Source organism: Mastigoproctus giganteus, chromosome 10, assembly GCF_048544385.1.
Source record: "Mastigoproctus giganteus isolate SK-2022 chromosome 10, ASM4854438v1, whole genome shotgun sequence".
In the NCBI taxonomy this organism is placed as follows: Eukaryota; Metazoa; Arthropoda; class Arachnida; order Uropygi; family Thelyphonidae; genus Mastigoproctus; species Mastigoproctus giganteus.
In genome coordinates this window covers 20,376,147-20,398,225 of record NC_143584.1, presented here as the reverse complement: position 1 = coordinate 20,398,225, position 22,079 = coordinate 20,376,147, and the positions used below count along the sequence as shown (strand labels likewise).

General features: G+C 35.5%; 2 protein-coding genes across 3 annotated transcripts in view; one reads left to right on the top strand and one right to left on the bottom strand.

Moving 5' to 3' along the window:
* LOC150078834 (terminal nucleotidyltransferase 4B-like) overlaps nt 1–1,728 on the bottom strand; it is a 151,030-nt gene extending 149,302 nt beyond the window's left edge. The window contains exon 1 of the mRNA XM_090382415.1: nt 1,220–1,728. Within this exon, the coding sequence (XP_090238541.1) occupies nt 1,220–1,581 (362 nt within the window). The 5' untranslated portion in view covers nt 1,582–1,728. The remainder of the gene's footprint in view (nt 1–1,219) is intronic.
* Nucleotides 1,729–2,127: 399 nt separating this feature from the next.
* The window catches only part of LOC150078833 (uncharacterized), a 198,783-nt gene continuing 178,831 nt past the window's right edge, over nt 2,128–22,079 (top strand). The window contains exon 1 of one of the 2 annotated variants that reach the window (XM_090384142.1): nt 2,128–2,637. In XM_090384142.1, the coding sequence (XP_090240268.1) occupies nt 2,425–2,637 (213 nt within the window). In that variant the 5' untranslated portion in view covers nt 2,128–2,424. The remainder of the gene's footprint in view (nt 2,638–22,079) is intronic. The other variant, XM_090384141.1, reaches the window with a different exon arrangement.

Genomic DNA, 22,079 nt, shown 5'->3' with positions numbered 1-22,079 from the left:
GCTCCGGGAATATGCAGTAGTCATTCCCTGACCTTTCCGCATCCTCCGTATTTGGTGGTGACGGGCTCGAACCCTGGTCTAATCAAGAAGCGTGTGCTACGCACTGCTGCTCCTTCCCACCTGGCTACGGAGGCGCCTACTTATTGTGGAATTGGATGGCTTGAATAAATTCAAAGAACTAGACCAACTACTGGAGGGATGGAAAGGAAGTTTTTTTTGGCTGATGCTGTATAAGCTTGCTTTCTTGCAAGGTACCTCAAAACAGATATGGATGCAATACACATTAAATTTATGCAATTATTTTGCACACCAATCTATGCATTTAGCTGTTTTGTAATTAATAACTGATAAACTATCTATGATGAATTGTTAAACCAAGTATTATAAATGAAGTTTGGGATATTAGATATGGGTTTTGTAGCCCACAAGATGCGGGCTACAAAACTCATATCTAATATCCCAAAGTGCTGTTTTTGGAACACTAGTAGGCAAGTTTATTTTATCAGTATACACTGCTTAAGTGAATAACAAAGTTCGACTTCAATTATCATAGGAAGGTGGAGGGAAACTTAAGGATCAATGTTATACATTTTCAGCTGGAAATTATGTATTTTGAATCCAAAATAATAGAAGAACAGGACAGGCGAATAATAAACCAAAAAATTAACATCTTTTTTCATTAAGTCGAAACTGAAATTACGATTCATGGATATCAGCAGCTTTAATACTGATAATGCGCATGCACACATATATCAACGCCAAAAATATAAAATAACATTGTTCCATATTATATATCTATATATATATATATATACACACACAAGCTGCGGGCGATTACATGGAAATAGTACCGAATATTCATTTACCACTGAAGTGATGAATTCCCAAATTAGAAAAACACGCCCAACATTCCATGATTATCCGCTAAATTTTTAATATTATAATTATAAAGTTTACTATCTGAAGGATTCTGCTTTACACCAAAGAAGAGAAAACCACCACGCACTTCTAGTGTAGTGCGTACAATGGAATTTCGTTCATTCTATAATTGAAGATTAAAAAGATCAGATTACCAAAGGACCTTCAGGCATTATTTTTAATCGGAAACCTACAAATTAATTTATACAGCAGAAAAGTATAGAGAAAACGTGGATTTATAAAAAAAAAGTATAAATAAAAAAGCAAACCGTTACTAAAAAAATTCAAAGACCACACTTACCCGCGTAATCCTGTACTATATGTTTTTCCTTTAATCCTCCATGGCGTTCCGCCATATTGACTTATCAAATGTAAGTTACGGTTAAGCCCGTATGTACTAGCCCTGTTCTCTCTTTTCCGCCTTGTACGGTTGTAAAATGAATTGTCTGCTATATTGCTATTTTCAAACCTGCTTATCAGTCCTCTTCTGTTGTCTAATATATCCAAGGAACTGGTATTTAAAGAAATATAATCTTGAATTTTTGGATCCATACAATTCAAATCGAAGTTTTCCAACCCGTGCTGCGCCTCCCAAATTCGGGACCACAATTCTAAAGCAGGGCCACATTGTTCAGGCTGAAACCAGCCAACAGCGGGATCCATATAATATGCTCACGAAATTGATACTTATCTTTTTTCTGATGCAGATCTCGCACAAGCAAGGAATGCAAACAAAATTCAGAAAAGGAAGTCAAGAAACCATTGACTACCGAATGATCTTAGAATGTACCAACCACTCAGAATCGAACTTAAGCGTGCAGCTTTCGGTGGTACGGGCGTTACTTCATGCGCTTGCGCACGCACGTGTTACAACATAATCTCAAACCGAAACCAAGGAACATTTCCGCATTTTCACTAGATGGCGATATGGTATTTTTGGTGTAGCGTAGAGGTAGTACGCCTGGGTTTCCACCTCTAGTGCCACGACATCCTTAATGGGTTTCGTGAGGAAGCCATGCTATTTAATGTTGATCAGCTGGCAACTTTAATAATAATTTATACTACATTAAAAATATCTGGGCGTAACACTATTAATATGATTTTTCAATATTCGAGGACACAGACAGACAATACTATGCGGGATAAAAGATGATAATCCGTCCAGTACTATTGTCGCTTTTTTTTTTTTTTTTTTTTTGTTCAGAAGGATAGAGAAAGGTTTCGTATATTTTGAGTATTATATCTCCACGATTTCTGTATAGCTTGATGGAATGTAGATTTAGTGAAATATAGATTAATCTAATATTATACCATATACAAGTGAACTGATTTGTGTTTCTGTGCGTGTATATATGCATCTGTATATAAATGAGTATGTGTGGGAACACAGATGTTTAATAATACATCGGCTCGATTATTTAATTAAGCAGTAGAATTTCGGCTGCAATGAATTTATTACATTTCTTCCGCTGCTCGTTAGTCTAGTTTGTAGACATTTTACGAAAAATGAATTCAAAAATAGTGACTGTAAACTGCAATGAAAAAAATCACAATCATAAAGATTCAGATTCTTCTCTCGATTTGCCAACAGCATCCAGCAATAAGCATTATAAAAAACATCTTGAAGTTGAAATCTTATTATCTACCTTCAGGAATTCTTATGAACAAAAGCTGAAGTGGATAGATGAAATTGATCTAGATAATCAGAAAAGATACCAGGTTTGTACATTTTATTAGAGTATACATTTTTAATTAAGTTTGTAAATGACATTATTTGGAGTATTAATTATCAGCATAATATAATTAAATATAACACTTTACCACAAGGTGAAATTATAATTTATTTGTAACAGTAAAGTAAGATTTTCTAATCCTACCCAAATAAAATATGGCAATGTTTCTGTGATCTATGAAATTCTGTCTTTAGACTGGAAAAGGATTCCAATGGAACTCAATTAATTTTTTCTAGATTCAGGGTTCCTTGTTCATTTTTTGCAACAACTTTTCTGTAAGCTTCCTTTCAGTTATCATAAAACCATTTATAAAATATATTTATTCAGTTTTGCAGCAACCTGTACAGGACCATTGATAGTTATGCCAGTCATATTTAGTGGACCAATGTGGTTCATCCCTTTCCTTATAGTGTCAACATAAACAAAGAATTCTTTGCTAGTTTTCTTTACATTCTTAGCCAAAGACTTCCCATAATCAGTCCTATCTTGATTAATCGCTTAGTAACTTGATTAGTTTGTGGTTCCTGTAAGTCACCGTCCCTGACAATTTATAATCTTCCTATGTATCTTCACTAACCTTATCAGTTCATCTGACATCCGTTTTTGGTGTAAACCTTGAACAGTATCTCCTAGTTGATATAAAATGCTTACTACTCTAGAGTGTTACCACCCCGAATACTTCCCACTTGGCATTAGATTTTTTAACTTCATCAGTTAATCATAATGAAAAGAAATAAGAAAAAATATCTGAGCTCATTATGATCATCTTTGCAAAAGCAGTCTCTTCTTGTTACTGTAGTTATGTCTTTGACTCTAAATGAATACATTATTATCACTGCTGCTTACTGGTTCCTGTTCCTGAAGATGCTTAATACCTGATAAATCAGATCAAGAGTATGGCTTTCTCTTGTAGCTATGAAATGCTTGATAACAGTTAATGAAATGCATCATGGAATAACCGCATTTGAAAAAGAAAACATTGAGGTGATCTGCTAAAGCACTATGCATTAATATGCCACATAGATGGAAAGCTAAGAAATGAGCTGTATGGTTTCATGAAGTCATAAAGCTTATTCTTCCTTTTCTGTTATAACCCTGTGGCTAATACTCTTGCTAAATCTACTAGTTAGTATTAGTACTGGTAAATGATACAAGAAAGCGAGACTATACAGCATTATCGAAAAAAAAAATCATACATCACCAATCCATTCCCTTTAATAATTTGTCTAATTCATGTTTAATTTATTTAAGCTCCCCACTTCAAGATCTAAGTTTGTTCCAACAGTCAACTATTAGAATAGGGCCAAGATAATAGTGCTACAGAAAAGGTTAGACTAGGAAAGGCAGGTTATGAACAATTGCTGGCAAAGAGTGGGAGATAAGGAATTCTTATCCCCACTCTTTAACATCAACTGGGATATTCATTCCCAGCCTATGTTGCAGATGAACTGAATAATTACTTTACATTGATATTTAAAGTAGAAAACCCTTTATGTCAGCAATAAATTCTGGGAGTGAAGTTGAATATTATGTAATTAATGAAATTTCACATGATTATTTAATGAAAAAACTTTTGAGCCGACAGGAAAGTAAGGCTCCTGGTGTTGATGGCATGTGCCCTATAATCTTAACTGGACTCTGGAGTGATTCCGTTGGATTGGAAAAGTGCCAATGTATTTCTAATACATAAAGGCAGTCCTAACAGTGAAGTGTGATATTACCAACCGGTCAGTAGTAGGGAAAATCATGGAGTCAGTGATCAAGGGTGGAATTCGGTATCATTTAGATAGAAATGGAATTCTGAAGGATGCTCAGCATGGTTTTGTAAAGACAAAATCAAGTTTAACAAACCTGGTTAGCTATTTTGACAGGGCCACTCATGAACTGGATTTAGGGAATAATTTCAACATTGTTTATTTGGATTTCAGCAACGTATTTGGCTAAGTCCCACATGAGTGGTTACTTTATAAGCTGGAACAGGTTGGAATCACAGCAAAAATCCTTAGATTGCTAACAGATTGACTTCAGGGCAGGAGGCAGAGGGTTATGATAAATTGTTATTCCTCAGATTGGGTTGATGTAAGAAGTGGGATTCCCTAAGGATCAGTATTAGGACCACTGTTGTTTTTTATTTTCATAAATGACATCGATCAAGGGATAGAAGTCATGATGTCTAAATTTGCAGATGATGTAAATATTGGTAGAGTAGTTAATGTTCACCGCCAAGCAGAGCTTCTTCATAGTGACCTAGATAGACTTCAGGGATGGTCAGAAAAATGGCAGCTATGCTTTAATCCAGCAAAGTGTAAGGTATTACACCTGGAGAACAGTAACCCCAAAATAACTTATACACTTGGTGGAGTTGAACTAAAGCTAGTAGTGGAGAAAAGGGACTTGCGTGTTACGATACGGTCAGACATGAAGTTCTCTGAACATTGTAGACAGGTTGCAAGGAAGGCCCATGGTGTCCTCTCAATGATTTATCGAACATTTACTAGTAGAGATAAGGGCAACATAATCCAATTATATAAGGCTATTGTTAGACCACATTTGGAATACTGTGTTCAAGTATGGAGATCACGCCTAAAGAAAGACATTGCGCTTCTTGAAAGGTACCAAAGACAGTAAATTTGGCAAAAGGGCATCCATATGAGGAAAGACTGTGAATATGTGGGTTGCAGAGCTTGGAATCTAGGCACCTTAAAGGAGACTTCATTGAGGTGTTTAAGGCTCTGAGAGGATAAGTAAAATGAATGAGGATGAAATTTTCATGGGTATAAATGATTCAGGAACTAGGGGCCATAAATTCGAGTTACAGGGAGAAATGTTTAGACTGGATCACAGGAAATTTTATTTTAGCCAGCGAGTTATAAATTACTGGAATAAGTTACCTACATGAGTGGTAGAGGCTGACAGTTTGGGGAAATTCAAAGGTCAACTGGATAGTGATGACATTAAGTGTAGATCTTCAGACTTACTTAACAAGTACAGGTTAATGTTAAAAAAAAGCCATGAGTTAGGGTTGAATTTGAAAGTGTCTGCAACTCTGCCCAGACACGATAGGAGGGAGTATATGATGAGAGCCTTGTCAATCTATTCGGCCCCGGAGGGATTGTGCAAGGCTTAAGGGGTAGAATTTTTCTCATCATGATCTGTGCTTGTTAACAGGAGAGACTGTTTCTACAGGGAGATACACTTAAATAGATAGGGTGCAAGAATATTTTCTAATGCTATCAAGGCAGTGTTAGATGGGTCAAAAAACTTCTAGCTTGGGGAGATACACAGACTAATAGATTAACAGTAGCTGCTGGCAGAGGTTAAAGTGTTTCTTGCACTGAGAGCGGCAGTCTGGAAAACAAGGTGCTGGGCATTTCAGGGACTTCTGGGAGTCATTGCAGAACATGTAAATACATGAGCTGTGTTAGGGTAACTAAGGGTAAAAACAGGTGCATGTACAACAATGCTAGGCGTTTAGTAAATAAATTTGATGAATTTGAGTTGCAGGTCAAAGGCAGATATTGTTGGGACATCAGAGACATAGTGTCACACAGATATAAGGAATGCAGAATTGGAATTTGGGGAGTACAATGTGTGAAAAATTCTTCCCATCTCATTATTGTCCCATTACACTTACTTCTACTCTTTTTAAAGTAATGGAGAAATCTATTAACTGCCAACATTTGAACTGTCTAGAAACCTTCCATCTGATCGTAACTGCTAGTATGGATTCTGTTATTGTTGATCTACTGGTGATATACTAGCTTATGTTACCAATCTGCGGACAAATTCAATGGAAGTGTTTGGTGAAACTCAGGCAGTTGCTATTGACATTTCAGAAGCTTTTGATTGAGTTTGGCATAAAGGTCTTCTAAATAAGCTTCAGTCTTATGGTTTGCCAACTGTTTTTTGTAATCCAGTTTTCTCTCTGACTGCTCACTGCACGTGATGATAGGTGACTCTGTCTTCTATCTTCTCCACTAATGCTGCTGTTCTCCAAGGTTCAGTTCTTTCTCCTACTCTTTTATATTAATGACCTTCTTCCATTGACTGGAAATCCTATCCATAATTTTGTTGACAATAGCACATTGTGTTCCACCTTCCAGTTTGAGAAACCTTGCTCTACGGAAAATCAGATGTATTTGAGCAGGAGCTCGAGTACAATAGCACACGCTCTTTGAGCAGACTAGTGTTCAAGCCCGTGACTGCTAAATACGACTAACATTTGTATTGATTGATTTATTGTAAACTCCACTGACCTTGTGGTCATGCCTGAGTATAAACAAGAACAGCTTCAATTTCTCGAATGTCCCATACCAATTTCCTTAAATGCTGATGGAAGAATTACCTGGGGATCAGTATTTGAGGAATTGGTATTGGATATTTGATAATTAAGTTAATTTTAATCCTTCTAAAACTCAGTCCTGTCTTATATCTTGCAAAATGGATTCTTCTGCTCCCATGCTTCTTTGATGACACTCAGATTTCTAGACAAGATCACTTACCCCTGTTAGATTCCCCTTAAAAATTAAAAGTCAGGGTAATCCATGACTTATCTCTCTTGGCATAAACACATCACAAATATTGCTTACTCTGCATCTAAAAATCTGAGTTTTCTCTTTCAGACTTGACATTACTTTTCTTCTAAGTAGCTACTTATTAATTCAGACACAGCATGGGTTTGTTGAGGGAAAGTCTTGTCTGACAAATTTGATTGGTTATTATGATGTGGTTACAAAGGAACTGGATGCAAAAAACAATTTTGATATCGTATATTTGGATTTCAGGAAAGCTTTTGACACTGTTGCACCTGGAAGACTATTGTACAAATTGGAGCAGAATGGTATTAAGGGTAAGTTGCTACAATGGATAAAAGGATGGTTAAGTGGGAGAAGACAGAGGAATGGTAATCAATGGGTGCTGCTCTTTGTGGACTAATGTTATTAGTGGAGTCCCACAGGTTTCAGTGTTGGGTCCACTGTTGTTTTGTATATTTATCAATGATATTGATGAAGGTATATCAGGCTTAGTGTCGAAGTTTTCAGATGATACAAAGGTTGGCAAGGTTGTTAATGACAGTAATGGCAGTGTGCTACTGCAACAGGATCTAGATAATTTGGGCAAATGGGCTAAGAAGTGGCAACTGAAGTTTAATCTTGACAAATGCAAAGTAGTGCATATGGGTAGAAGTAACCCGAGAGAAAAGTACCAACTGTGTGGTACTACACTTAAGGTGGTAGAAAATGAAAAAGACCTGAGAGTAATTGTGCAGTCAGATATGAAGTTTTCTGAGCAATGCAGACAGGCTGCCAGGGCAGGTCATGGGGTTTTGTCAATGATATATAAGAATTTTGCTAGCTGGGAAAAGGAGGTGATTGTCCCTTTGTATAAGGCAATGGTCAGGCCACACCTTGAGTACTGCATACAGGTCTGGAGACCTCATTTTAGGAAGGATGTCGATTTGCTTGATCGTGTACAGAGAAGGGCAACAAGATTGGTGAGGGGAATGAAGCGATCCTCTTACCAAGAGAGGCTTAAGATCTGCAAATTGCAGTGGCTGGAGACTAGGCACCTGCGCGGTGATCTGATTGAGGTGTATAAGGCTTTGAATGGGTTGAGCACGCTGAATTCTGATGGGATCCTTCCACTTGTTTAGATTATGAACTTAAGGGGGCATAAATTCAAATTAAGAAAAGACAGATGTAGAATAGATGTGCGGAAATTTACCTTTAGCCAGCGGGTGGTTAATTGCTGGAACAAACTTCCATCTGTCGTTGTGGAAGTTGATAGGTTGAATAAATTTAAGGAGGGACTGGACAGGCATTTGAAGGGAATGGTGTGATTTTTTTTTTTTTGGCTGATGCTGCATAAGCTCAAACACTTGCTTTCTTGCATCACATGCCACTACTACTACTTCTACTTGCTCTGTAAAAATCTCAAATCTGTACCAGCACAGAATATTGTTACATCTGAGGCAGTACCCCCATAAGCTTTCTCAGACCTCTAGATTCCATTCAGAAGAGGCTATTTAGGTTAGTTAATGATCCATCTGTTACAAAGTCTCTCTGTCTTGACATCAGTGGCGGTTCATGACTCTCATGTTTGGGGGTGCTGTGTCTTAAAGTTACATTAAATTGCCTTGGTTATATGACATGTAGACATACACAGTAATAATAATAAGCAAGTTAAAAATACTACAAAACATTAACTAGACATTTACCATTAACAGACTTGAACTTTTATTTAAAAACAAAATCCATTCTTTGGTTTTTATTTGTTGAAAATAGATTAATAACTTTTTCATTTAAGTTTGGTGCACTGTTGACCAAGCTTTGCTCTGTTGAAAGCATTTAACTTTTCCTGATTTATAGTGCTCCTTAAAATTATTTTTATTCTTTTTAATGTGGCAGCATTCGGACTCCGAAGTAGTCATCGGAATGGCCAAAAGAACTTTTATGAGTTTTGTAAGTTCACCAAGAACTTCAGCTAGATTATTTTTATGAGATAAATTTCAGCAAGTCATTTAATTTGCAATAATTGTGTAGATCACGTCTGCTATAGAAAACTTGTAATTCCGTAAGAAGTTTTTCTCTTTCAATCATGGGATATGCCTTGGTAGTCTCCCATACCTCTTCCATGGGCATTTTCGTACGAAAAATAACAAAGTTCTCCTTGTTAAACAATTTAGCAGCAATTAATTGCTTTGTAAAAGAATATCTCTCACCTATGCCAACACATATTTTCTTTGCTTCAATCATCAATGTACTGTGAAAATCCTTCAAAAACATTCAATTCCTGGTTTTTAGAATGGCATTCTTCAAGTTTCCTGTATATTCATGTATTTTAACTGCCTCAATTTCTCGAGATTGTATTTGATTATAAATAACTTCCACATGAGGCATTATCTGATGGAAAAGTTCTAACCAGAACCCGAATTTTTCATTACTCAAGATGTGCAAAATTCCAGTTGCTTCTGAAATCTGCATTGGCTGTCGCTTGTAATTCCTCCATGCACTTTTTTAAGGATTCAAAATTTTCATAAACACTGTTCACAGTGCGTATATTGAAGTTCCATCTTGTAGGGGAAGGTGGGGCAACACGGTTGTCCATATGCTTTCTGAGAACAGAGAGACACTGTGGTGATCTCGAGAAAAATGTTGGTACCGACATGAGGTTTGAAAAGAATATTCTTGAATCTCATGTACTACTTGCTGCATTTCTCATCATCAGATTCAATTGGTGTTCATAGCAGTGAATAAAATGTGCAGTGTTGTACACTTTTTTTATTTTAGCCTGAACTCTCCCTTTCTTGCCTTTCATCACACTTGCGCCATCAAATCTCTAAGCAACCAGTTTTTGAGTATTTCTTTCGAAGATGATGTCTAACTGATCTAGAATGCACTTCGATATTCTGTTTGCGGTTTGGTTTTCTGGAGTGAAAAAATGCTCAAAAATGTCTCCATTCCGAATGTTCATATCTCAGAACAATTAACATTTGTATATTGTTATTATTATTATTAGCTATATATAGTGCAAGGAAGCCTGAGGCTTATGCTGCACCAGCCAAAAAAAAAAAAAAAAAAAAATTTCTGAATTACCCTGAGAGAGAGAAAGAGAGATAAAACAAGAGTCAGAAGCAGAAGGGAATCATCAAGAAAGAGAATGATAATATACAACTCAGGACCCTGGGTGTGCCAAGCCCATACTCACCAGATGTGAGCCCCTGGGATTATGTTCTGAAACATCTGTTGTGTTATCACCCATGACAGCTACGAATGAAGCTTCTTTACTTTCTCTTTTTATTTCATCCCGGCATATTTGCAGCAAACAGTCAAGAATATCATTCTGAATAGTTTTTGAAATGCCTTTAGATGCATTACTTTTTAAATGGTTCTTTAAAAATTGGAATTTAATATACAGGCGAAATTTATTAATCCTCCGAATACTCCTGGATTTTTAGAATCGTCTTTTTCGTCATGTCCACATAAAGGAATTTCAAACTGTCCACAAAATTTAATGCAGTCTATTATTTTAGATAATACCTCACAATTCTTGGTAACTTTTCTGTTATGTTTGCAGATCGAAAGTCTGTAGGCCTCACTAAGCTGTTCTTTAATATTTACGCTTCCTAAAAGCGATAGTGAAATCACATTAACAATATGTTTCTTCAAACTGTAATGTTTTAGAGTTTTTTCTTTCATTCTGTTTATTTTTGTAAAGCCACTTTTTGTTCACGTTAAGTCACCTCCAAACAGTAAACATGGAAAACAAAACAATGCATTTTTAACTTCACAACCACAAAGCCAACTTTTCCTTTGGTACCATTCAGTTTTAAAACTGTGAATATATTTCTTATTATTATTTATTCGCCGCTGAGAAATTTGAATCTTTGGTGTGGGGTGGCCTTCTTTTTTAATCGCATTTTTTTCTTGGAGAGATAATTGTGAAAAACTAAGTTGCTGAAGTTTATACACTGTCACGCGATTTACTTCATTGGGATGCATGGAAGCCACGATCGATTCAAATTTCACAAAATTGTGTGTCGTAGAAATAATGTTTTACTTACACATCACCTCATAATATAACATCAACTTACCAAGTTCAAGCTCAATTCACAGTTAAGTGTACTCATATAATTACACTGTTGAGTATTGACTTAACACTGATATTATTTAGTTACTTAATGGGAATTCGGGCAAATAACAAAAAGACACTGACATTGTGGCTACACACCCATCATGGTCAACGATGAAATCTGCACTGTGCGCTTTACAATGACTTTGATTTTTTTCACCTATAAAAAATGTATATTGGAAAGTTACAAATTTGCTGGTTGCCAATGGCAACCAACTACCAGATATTCACTGGAATGCAAAATGTGTCACTGCCTGGCACAGAGTGAAGCCTACGGTTAATTAAACTTCAAAGTTGGAAACGATTTCATGTTTTTGTTCGTTTATTATTGAAATGATTGCTGGAAATAGAGGATGCGCATACTATATGCGGGTCCTGTTAATAAAAATATTCATTGCGTTGCATTGTTCTTCACAGAATTTCATATAACTCTGTTCGCTGTATATCTAGATTTAAATAGCTGGGGTTCTGCAGTACCTATGGACGAGCTGCCCCTGGTTGACATTCTGTTTCTACTGTGTGCCTTTTCTATAGATACTTCCGTAACTCTTCCAAACAAGTCCGAACACATGCTGCAACCAGTCAGCATCCTTTTACTGTCCAACTTCAAACTCACAGAACCAACTTTTCTTTTTCTTCTTTTATTCCTTCAATTTCCGTTTTCTGGAACAACCACCCTTCACAGGTATTTCCTGCAAAGTACAATCTAAATTTAAGTCTGATATCAATAATTACTATAGGTCCTAATATCTTTCACGTTTGGGGTTTTAAAAAAAAAAACTTGACACTGCTCAGAAAACAACCAACAAAAGCTTTCAAATGTGAATTTTCAGCGCCCTGCTTTATGGTGCTTATGTAACTAAAGAACATGCAACAGTTGCATGGATTCAGTAATAATAATAATACTAAAATGTAATATTTATTTGTCATCATTAGTTACAATCATATTCTAATAAATAAAATCTAACTAAATAAAAAATTAGTGGAGATAGAAAAAAAAAAAAAAAAGACAAAAAAGCTGATTGATAAATCCTCACCAAAAATAGGGTAGAAAATAAACTGTTTGGTTCCCATGTAAAAATGATAATAACATTCAGTTGGTGATACATTTAACTTTTCAGAAAATTTTATCAAAAATTTTGTTTGTAAATATTGAAAATAGATATGTTTTACATAAGCAACAAAACAATTGGTTAATACTGTAACATGAATATAAGCTGACTGGGCTAGCCAGGTGGGTAAAGTGCCTGCTTGGCAACCCAAAAGTTGCAGGTTCAAATCCCACCTTGGGCTTGGATCAGGGTAAAATGCAAAAACTTTGGGAGGTGCATTATGGCCACAGAAGCCAATGTGCTAACAAAAAAACAAAAAAAAAAAAAAAAACATGAATATAAGCTGCCAGCATTGTGATCCTTTCAACATTTTAATCATGTTGGCATTTTGAATGTCGTTGTTTTGACTGTTGGAATTTTTGATCGATGGTAATTTGAACACAATCCTCAAAATACCATATTTTTTTTGGCAAAAAACAAATGCCTGTAGAGCTGCATGAGCCTTATTATTGATCCTCCTAGCCAAATATTGTGAAAATAATACATTAAAGAATTTAATTAATCTATGCAGTGCATTTAATTTCAAGAACATTAGAAAATAGTAAAAATTCATGATAAAAAAAAAAAAATCTAAAAGCACCACCCTTTATGCATGAACGAGAAATTTAATTTCAACACATCTGCCACATTTCCCATCCATTTTCCTCTCACCATGGCAAAAAACATAATATTCAATGCTTCATTGCACTATATTGGTATATGGATAGTCTGTGTTATGTGTATGAAAAAAAAATAATAATAATAATTGCTGGATTTCTGTTGGTCTGATTTTATTGAAATTTAGGAATGCTTAAATCATTCTAACAGAGTGAAATATAATATTTCATGAAAATCCATCCGCTGGGAGTTGAGTTATTACATGCAGATGGACCGACAAGAAATAATAATTAATGGATTTCAATTGGTCTGATTTTAATGAAATTTGGAATTGCTCTACGTGTCTGTCTAACCCAAGGGTTCCCAACCTTTTTTTTTGCTTGTGGACCCCCCCGAGTTCTAACTTTACGTATGTGGACCCCCATATACGCATATGTAATATTCCTAAATGAAATATTTATTTGTAGGCCTTTATTTGTAATTCTGTTAGTAAAAGCTAATAATTAAACAATTCCAATATAATATAAAAAATGTAAATTACAAGTTTTGAAAATTTTAATTGATAAAACTGAAACATATTTTTACTTGTAATGACAGAATTAGTAAAAAAAAAATTTTAAAAAATACTATTTCAAACAACATATATAAATTTATTCCTAAGGTTATTAAATAGGATCCCATTAAATAGGCCCTACTAATGAGATCCTTGTGGCTAATGTTTTGATATTAGCATTTTAATATCTGGCTCCAATTTTGTGAGAGTCAGACGAAGATCACCTCTTTTTACCATATAAAGTCGATTACGATTTTTTTGTTAACAACTGTGTTACGCGACTAAAGCCAGATTCCACAAGATAAGATGATGGGAAAGCAATGACATACATTTTAGCTTCCTCCCATAAAAGCGGATATTTACATGCAATGTCGCTATTCTTCCATACATCATGCTTTCCTTTTTTGAATAGACTTCTGACTGTCTCATCAGACCGCAATTCAACAAGTTCCTCTTGTAAATCAATGTCAACATCATCATTGAACCGAACTTGCATGTCTTCATAATTTTTTTTTTAAATGATCAACATACACAACACAATCATCATCTTTTAAATCACTGCTAACTGAAGCAAGGTTTGGAAATTGGTCAAACGCATGGCATGAGATATTAAGACTGTATAATTTGAATTTTCGTAGAAATGCATTAATGGCTTCTTTTCTAGATATTAAATCACAATTATGTCCTTGCTGCAGCTTATTAAGAGAATTCAGTTTTTCAAACACATCTGAGAGGTAAAATATGTCTATTTTCATGGCAACCAACTGTTTTCCAATCTCCTTTTCGTTTAGAAATGATAAAATACTGTCCCAAAGGCCGACGAAGACAGTTGCCTTTAGACAACCATCGCACCTCTGTATGCAGTACAAGACGGTCAAATCCTTCATTTTCATCACAAAATTTGTGAAAGAGACGATCTTGAAGTTGACAGCTTTTATTACAAGAGTTAAGGCTTCATGAAGACATCCACTCAATCTCTTCGCCACCAGATGTTGGCGGTGAATCACACAATGCATGCAAAATACTTTTGGCAATGCATTTTTTAAATGAGTGATAAACCCTGTGTACCTACTGACCATGGAAGGAGCGCCATCAGTAGCACAATCCATTAAATTTTCGAGTGGAATATTTTTTTCTCTAAAATAAGACTGGACTTCCTTAAATATTGTTTCACCTTTAGTATCTGTTTTGAGAAATCTTGCAAAGATCATATTATGGACCCCCCGAAATACAATTTTTTTCTTGTAGACCCCCTCAAAGCTTCTATGGACCCCTGGGGGTCCATGTGGACCCCGGTTGGGAAACACTGGTCTAACCTAACAGAGCCAAGTACAGTTGCTCCTTAACAGAGTTCCGTTCCAACAACAACACCATAAATTGATCTTTAAGTACATAACGCATTTATTATTTATTTATTTAATTGTTTGCTTATTTATTTATTAAACTATTTTCCTTTTTCTTTTCTGTTTTAATTTTATATTCTATTAGTTTTATATTTTATTAGTTTCGTTTTTACATATCTCTAAAATCCCTTTCTTTACAGCACATATAATTACCAAGCACCCATCATATAGGAGAGTCAGTGTTGTCATCATTTGATTGGATATTTCATGTTTCATACATAGATAGATGGGTTTTTTTATGTAGATACATATAATGAACTGTTAGAAAAAATACATCTAACTCGAAATTGTTGATTTTGGGCAATTTCATGGGCTGTCTATGCAGACACTCCTTTTAATACCACTGCACAGGTAGCTGAGGTATTTGTATGGTAGCATCACAGCTGTGTAAAATATTTAAAATTTTTTTTTGGAAATGGCTGTCTTTAATCTGGATTGTTGTAAGTTGAGGAGAGACTGAAATTTCAGATATTCCTTTCACTGAGAGATGACATTTAGGATTGTTCAACAAATTTTTTTAATAGAACCATTTTAAAATATTATGAATATCCATCCGTTAGGAATTCAGTTATTACTTGCAGACAGACAGACATGGTAAAGACAATAGGTGCATTAATGCATATCATTATCAGCCATTTGGTGTAAGGAAGTCTGAGGCTTTTTCTGCACCAGGCAAAAAAAAAAAAAAAAATACTGAATTACCCTGAGAGAGAGAGAGATATGCAAATGCACCTAAAATCGGCACCTCCATAGCCAGGTGGGAAGGAGCAGCAGTGCGTAGCAGACGCTTCTTGATTAGACCGGGGTTCGAGCCCACCAAATACGGAGGATGCGGAAAGGTCAGGGAATGACCACCGCATATCCCGGAGCAATATGGCCTTAGTTGCTAATGCTCCTAAAAACCAAACAAACAACAACAACAGCACCTAAAATCATAAGCAAAAATTGTAACTATCTTACAGTTCAGTGATACAATTGGAAGATGGTATAAAAGAAACAAATTTTAGAATAAATTGCTCAGAAACAACAATTTGCCCTGCAGTTTGAGAAAATCACAGATACTTTTAATTGTACTTTAAACTTTGTTTACACTCTGGGACAACCACATAAGGTTAGAAGAGTTCACAAAATAGAGAGAATACAAGAACATTTAATGATACATAATTAAGTTTGTCAGATACATTTATAAAGAAGTGAGCTTGGAATGAAGGAACAGTTGATGTGATTACACTGGACTTAAACACAAATTTAATTTGGCACATTGCTAAAATATGGTTTATAATGAGACTTGTGTATATCTGCTGACCCACCATTATTGTGCACAGCACAATAAATGGTGGGTCAGCAGAGTGATCTTGATAAATTAAAATTTACAAGTAGTTCAGTCAAGAAGTGGAATTATTATTTCATCCATAGATGGGCATTTAAATCAAATGATGATTTAAATTTTGCACAGTATTCCAAAAATCCCATACACCCCTTTTCCAAACATGCAGACAGAGAAATTAATGCACGACAAATATGGAGCTGAAGGACATGATGTAAAATGCTGGAATTGCTATTTGAATAAACAAGCATATTATATTACATTGTTTAACAAATTTGAAAGTTGGTGTTGTTACATGTGAGCTCTGTGCCTCCTTCAATGAATTTTAACTAAAACTTAATTTAATAATAAAATTGAACAATTAAACATTGTAAAATGCGTTTATTCTTCGTGGACTGACACAAAGTACACAATGAACAAAGCATCTGATGAAGAGGAATTCCATGAAAGAATGTGCAGAGCATGTAATTCTGTTTCCACTGGACATGTGAGCCGATGAATTAGTAATCAATTCTGTTGTTTTGGTTTTTGCTACCAAAAGGTGTCAGAGAGTAATTGATTGTTGAAATAAAATTCCATCTGGTGTGGAAGTGGGTAGCTTGAGTAAATTCAAGGCAAGGCAAGGCTAGACAAATTATTAGAGGAGATGGACAGATGATGATACTTTTTTTTTTTTTTTTTTGCTGATGGTGACAAAGTCTGCATCATTTGCCACTACTAATACAAAGGTGAGAGGAATAAAGGGATCCTCTTACCAAGAGAGTCTTAAGTTCTGCAAATTGCAGTGGCTGGAGACTAGGCACCTGCGTGGTGATCTGATTGAAGTGTATAAGGCCTTGAATGGGTTGAGCACGCTGAATTCTTCCACTTGTTCAGATTACGAACCTAAGGGGACATAAATTCAAATTGAGGAAAGACAGATGTAGAATAGATGTGCGGAAATTTGCCTTTAGCCAGCGGGTGTTAATTGCTGGAACAAACTTCCATCTGTCGTTGTGGAAGTTGATAGGTTGAATAAATTTAAGGAGGAACTGGACAGGCATTTGGAGGGAATGGTGTGTTTTTTTTTTTTTTTTTGGCTGATGCTGCATAAGCTCATACACTTGCTTTCTTGCATCACTTGCCACTACCACTATACTGGTATTGTCATATTGATACAGTTGTAGGATGCCTCACTTAACCACCAGATGAGCCTCTGATGGGGGAGCATCAGAGGCTCATCTTAAGCACCAGATAACCTCTGATGGGGGAGCTTGCTTGGCTGTGTATGCTTGTGTCTAATGCAGGTCAGGTCTGTATATATTGGTACCTGCTGCAACCTGGTAAGCAAGGTGTTGGGGATCTTAAGTTCTGCTGTTGGTTATCATGGAACAAGTAAATACACGGGCTATGTTAGGTTAACAAAGAGTAAGAACATGTGCATGTGCACTAATGCTAGGAGCATTGTAAATAAATTTACCATGCTCACCTAGCAATAACAGCACCCTTCATGAAAATTTTGTTAACTACTTTTTCTGTTAAAATTCAAGATATTTCCCTTGAATGGGTTCCATTGAAAATATAATTAGCACCACTGGACATGCCTGCTTAAGGGTTAAGCAAAAGTTGTTAGGAACTGTTGGTCTGTTTTATTGCAAAAATAGAATGCTGAAGATTGTTGATGGCTCTACTTTGGTCTGATCTTAAGTGGGGGAGTAGGTTCCCTATGAGTTAATCCAATTTTTAGCTTACACAACATGTAAATTAGGCTATGAACATGCACACTTGTATGAACTTAATATGCAATGCCACAGTGTGGCCTAAGTTGCTGATGTGCCTAATAAACAACAATAACAACTGATTAAAAATCCTTCCTAGTGTAAAAATATAATAAAATAAATTGTCAAAAAAAAGGTAACCAGACTAAAGATTAGTAGAGTAATTTAACATATCAGCCTATTGAATGTTTTTAAGGAACTTTGAAGTTCCATTATTATTAGCCATATGCTGTACCAGGCCAAAAAAATAATAATAATCCCATGTTACCCCAAGAGAGAGAGAGAGAGAGAAGTAGAAGGGAATCAACAAGAAAGAGAAGAATGATGATGATATCCAGCTGAGGACCTTGGCTTTTTTGGCAAGCCCATACTCACCAGATGTGAGCCCCTGGGATATATAGCAAGAATGGTGTGAATATATTTCTAATAAGAAAGACTAGCACACAGTTTAACAAGAATGTTTTCATTTTGGTCAGGTTTGGTAAAAGTAAGAATCCCACTATCACTGGAACCTATTCTGCCACAAATTAAAAATATATACATGACAAATATAATGAATGTTAAATAAAAATACTATAATTTTTTCACATGGGGACATGTCAATTACAACAATGTAAATAAATACATAATAAAGGAGAGCTGTCATACATTTTCAACAAGAGGCAAATGAATAAAAATAAATAACTAAATTTCATGTTTCAAAGGATTCTTCATTCTGCGTGCTTTGGAGGATATTAAAATGAACCAGGATCTGACTTTCCTTCATTTTTAGATTTTTATGCATTTTAAGTGTCAGACAAACTCAATGCTTCTTATTTTTAGAAAATTGCAATTTTTATAGATTGTTTGACTTTTCAAGTGGAAATTACATTTATAGCATAACAGAGTGAAATAGATTTCAAAACACTTTTCCAAATTACCACCTGACTTATAACATTAACCATTATCTGTTGATATCCTCATCCTGTTTATCTTTGTGCTAGGATTTTTTCTTTGAAAAGTGGTATTTATTCATTTTGCTCTTGTTACAGAGTGAATAAGTACATTTCTCTATTTGTACATATCCACAAAAGTGTTGCTAATGTGCGAGTGACCAATCCACAAGTTCCAGTCAATATCTGGAAAGTTAAAATCCTCCATTACAAGACATTCTGATTTACTGGCCCACTCTATTTCTCTGCACAGCTGTTATACCCATCAGAGTCATTAGACCTATAACACACTCCCACTCTCATTTTCCCTTTCCCAGTGTTTATGTTACACCAAACAGACTCAACATTGCACTGTCTATCCCAACTGGATACACTTCCTTAGATTTTATGTGTTTCTTAATTAACAGCATAACCCCTCCTCTCTTCTTGTCCTTGTCTAGCCTTTCTGTACACATTGTACTCCCCAAATTCCAATTCTGCATTCCTTATATTTGTGTGACACCATGTCTCTGATATCCCAACAATATCTGCCTTTGATGCCTTGATCAGCACTTCAAATTCATCAAATTTATTTACTGTTCTTCTAGTATTGGTATACATGCACCTGTTCTTACTTTTAGTTACCCTAACACAGCCCATGTATTTACTTGTTCCATGATGACTCCTGGCAACTTGCTCTCTAGGCTGCTGCTCATTACAATAGAAGCAGTGCAAGAATCACTTTTGCCTGTGGCCACTGTTAATCTTTTAGTCTGTGATTTCCCCCCAAGCTAGCAGTTTTCCGACCCACCTAACACTGCCTTGATAGCATCAGCAAATATTTTTGCACTCTTTCTATTTAAGTGTATCCCATTCCTGTAGAAGCAGTCTCTCCTGTTAGCAACCATAGACCACGCTGAAAAAAATTCTACCCCATGAGCCTTGCACAATCCCTCCACGGCTGAATTGATTGACAAGGCTGTCATCATATACTCCCTCCTATCATGTCGGGCAGAATTGCAGACACTTTCAAATTTAATCCTAACTTGTGACTTTTTTTTTTTTCATCGTTGACCTGTACAGCTACACCTCACTTAGCACGGGTTTCACTATAACACAGTTTTCAATTAAGTTTAAGTCGAAAATTTACTGTACATATTAAAACTCATTCAATAGCCTAGACATGTACTCTACTTATATGCTGTGTTGTTGTAGCCTAGGTACAAGTACATATATCCTGTGGTTCCAACTCTATTGTCTCACATGCACCGATAGCTCCCCTCAGGCAGTCATGGCAACGTGCAACCATGTTCAGTATTCTTAATTCCATCCTGACATGATAGCTTTTCAAACTTTTGATTCCAAAATTTATTTTTTACACCTTTAAATACGAACCAAAACATATCTACATCTTGGCTAGAAGTCACTGCCAACAACATGCATTCTGTTTGTTGTTGTTTTGCCCTATTTGGTAAATGATTTCACTGGTTTTGAATTGCAAGTTCAGACAATTGTTGAAGACATTGTGAAGATTTTTTGAAACTTTGGACACTGCCAGTGTACATGACTGCAGTGACTCACATGCAAATGACTTAGATGATGCAACTTTTTGAAATTGATGAGCAAACTGCATATGAAGAAGAGGAAAACAAATTTGAAGTGGATAACACCGAAATGGCATCATAAGAATTTTCAACAGAAGAACTGGAGAAAGTTTTGGGGGGGGGGGGTTGACATAGCCTGCATGGTGATCTGAATGCTGAACATCAAGTAGCATCAAGATACTGCAAATTTTACAAGAAGGGGTTCGATGCTACAAAGACTTGTATGTCGAGAAAAAGAGATGACTTCACCAGACTTCATTATTGAAATACCTAAATAAACAAAGCTTTTTTCTCATCTCTCATGATGTTACCATTTCATTAATAAAATTTTTGCAATTTTTTTTTTATATCAAATCCTTTTAGCTATCAAGTGCAAATTGTTTATGTATTTATTATAATTTGTATATAAATTGTTTTCTGGTATGCATTCAATTAAAATCCATTATAATTATACCTCAATCAGCAAGGTTTCACATAACATGGAACAGTTTCGGTACCAATTATCAGTGCTATGTGGAGTATTGCTGTACTTAATTGTGTTAAGTAAATCTGCAGATTTCTTACTTTTAAGGTCATTAGTTCCAACATGTACAACAGTATCACCTTTTGTGCCCTTAAAAGATGAAATCTGCCCTACAGTATCATCAACTGTCACTCCTGGCAGACATACCCTGGTCCTGTTCCACCTATCCTTTTTGCGTAATATATTTTCTGTTTCCCTGACAATAGAGTCACCAACAATAACTATTTCCTGTGGGATCAGCTTGTTGGAATAATTGTTAGAATATACTTTTTATCTGTTGTTGTGGAAGTGAAGTTGCTAGTTTGAATAATGTTAAAGGATTTGATATATTCAAAAATAGGGATAAATGATGTAGGTAGTGGTTTTTTGTTGTTGTTGATGGTGCTGTGTAAGTTTTGCTTTCTTGCATCATTTTGCAACTATTAACACTAGAGAGCCTATTTATTCTGGTTTAGTTTTCTAAATTTAATAAATATAAATTAATTACCTCTAATGAAGTGTTCCTCTAATTCTGTTTAGTAATCCTGTGTGATTCAGTTATGCCCTTCACTTCTCACATTAGAAGTTGAAAAAGTCAGTTTCCTTATAAGAAAATGTAATATATTATTTTTTGCATTAAAAAACTTTTTTTCCCCTTCACACACAGGCGCCTCCATAGCCAGGTGGGCAGGAGCATCAGTGCGTAGCACACGCTTCTTGATTAGACCGGGGTTCGAGCCCATGCCCACCAAATATGGAGGATGCGGAAAGGTCAGGGAATGACCACCGCATATTCCCGGAGCAATATGGCCTTAGTTGCTAATGCTCCTAAAAACCAAATAACATAACAATCCCCTTCACATTACAGTGACTGTACAGCATGCATTTCAGTTTTAACAGTGACTTCAGATAGTTGCAATATTGGACTTTGTCAGCATATTTGGTTTTATAGATTAAAGTTTAATTTCAAAAGCTTTAAAAATTATTTTGCAGTTATAAAATAATTATTGGTATGTATCAGTAACTTAATG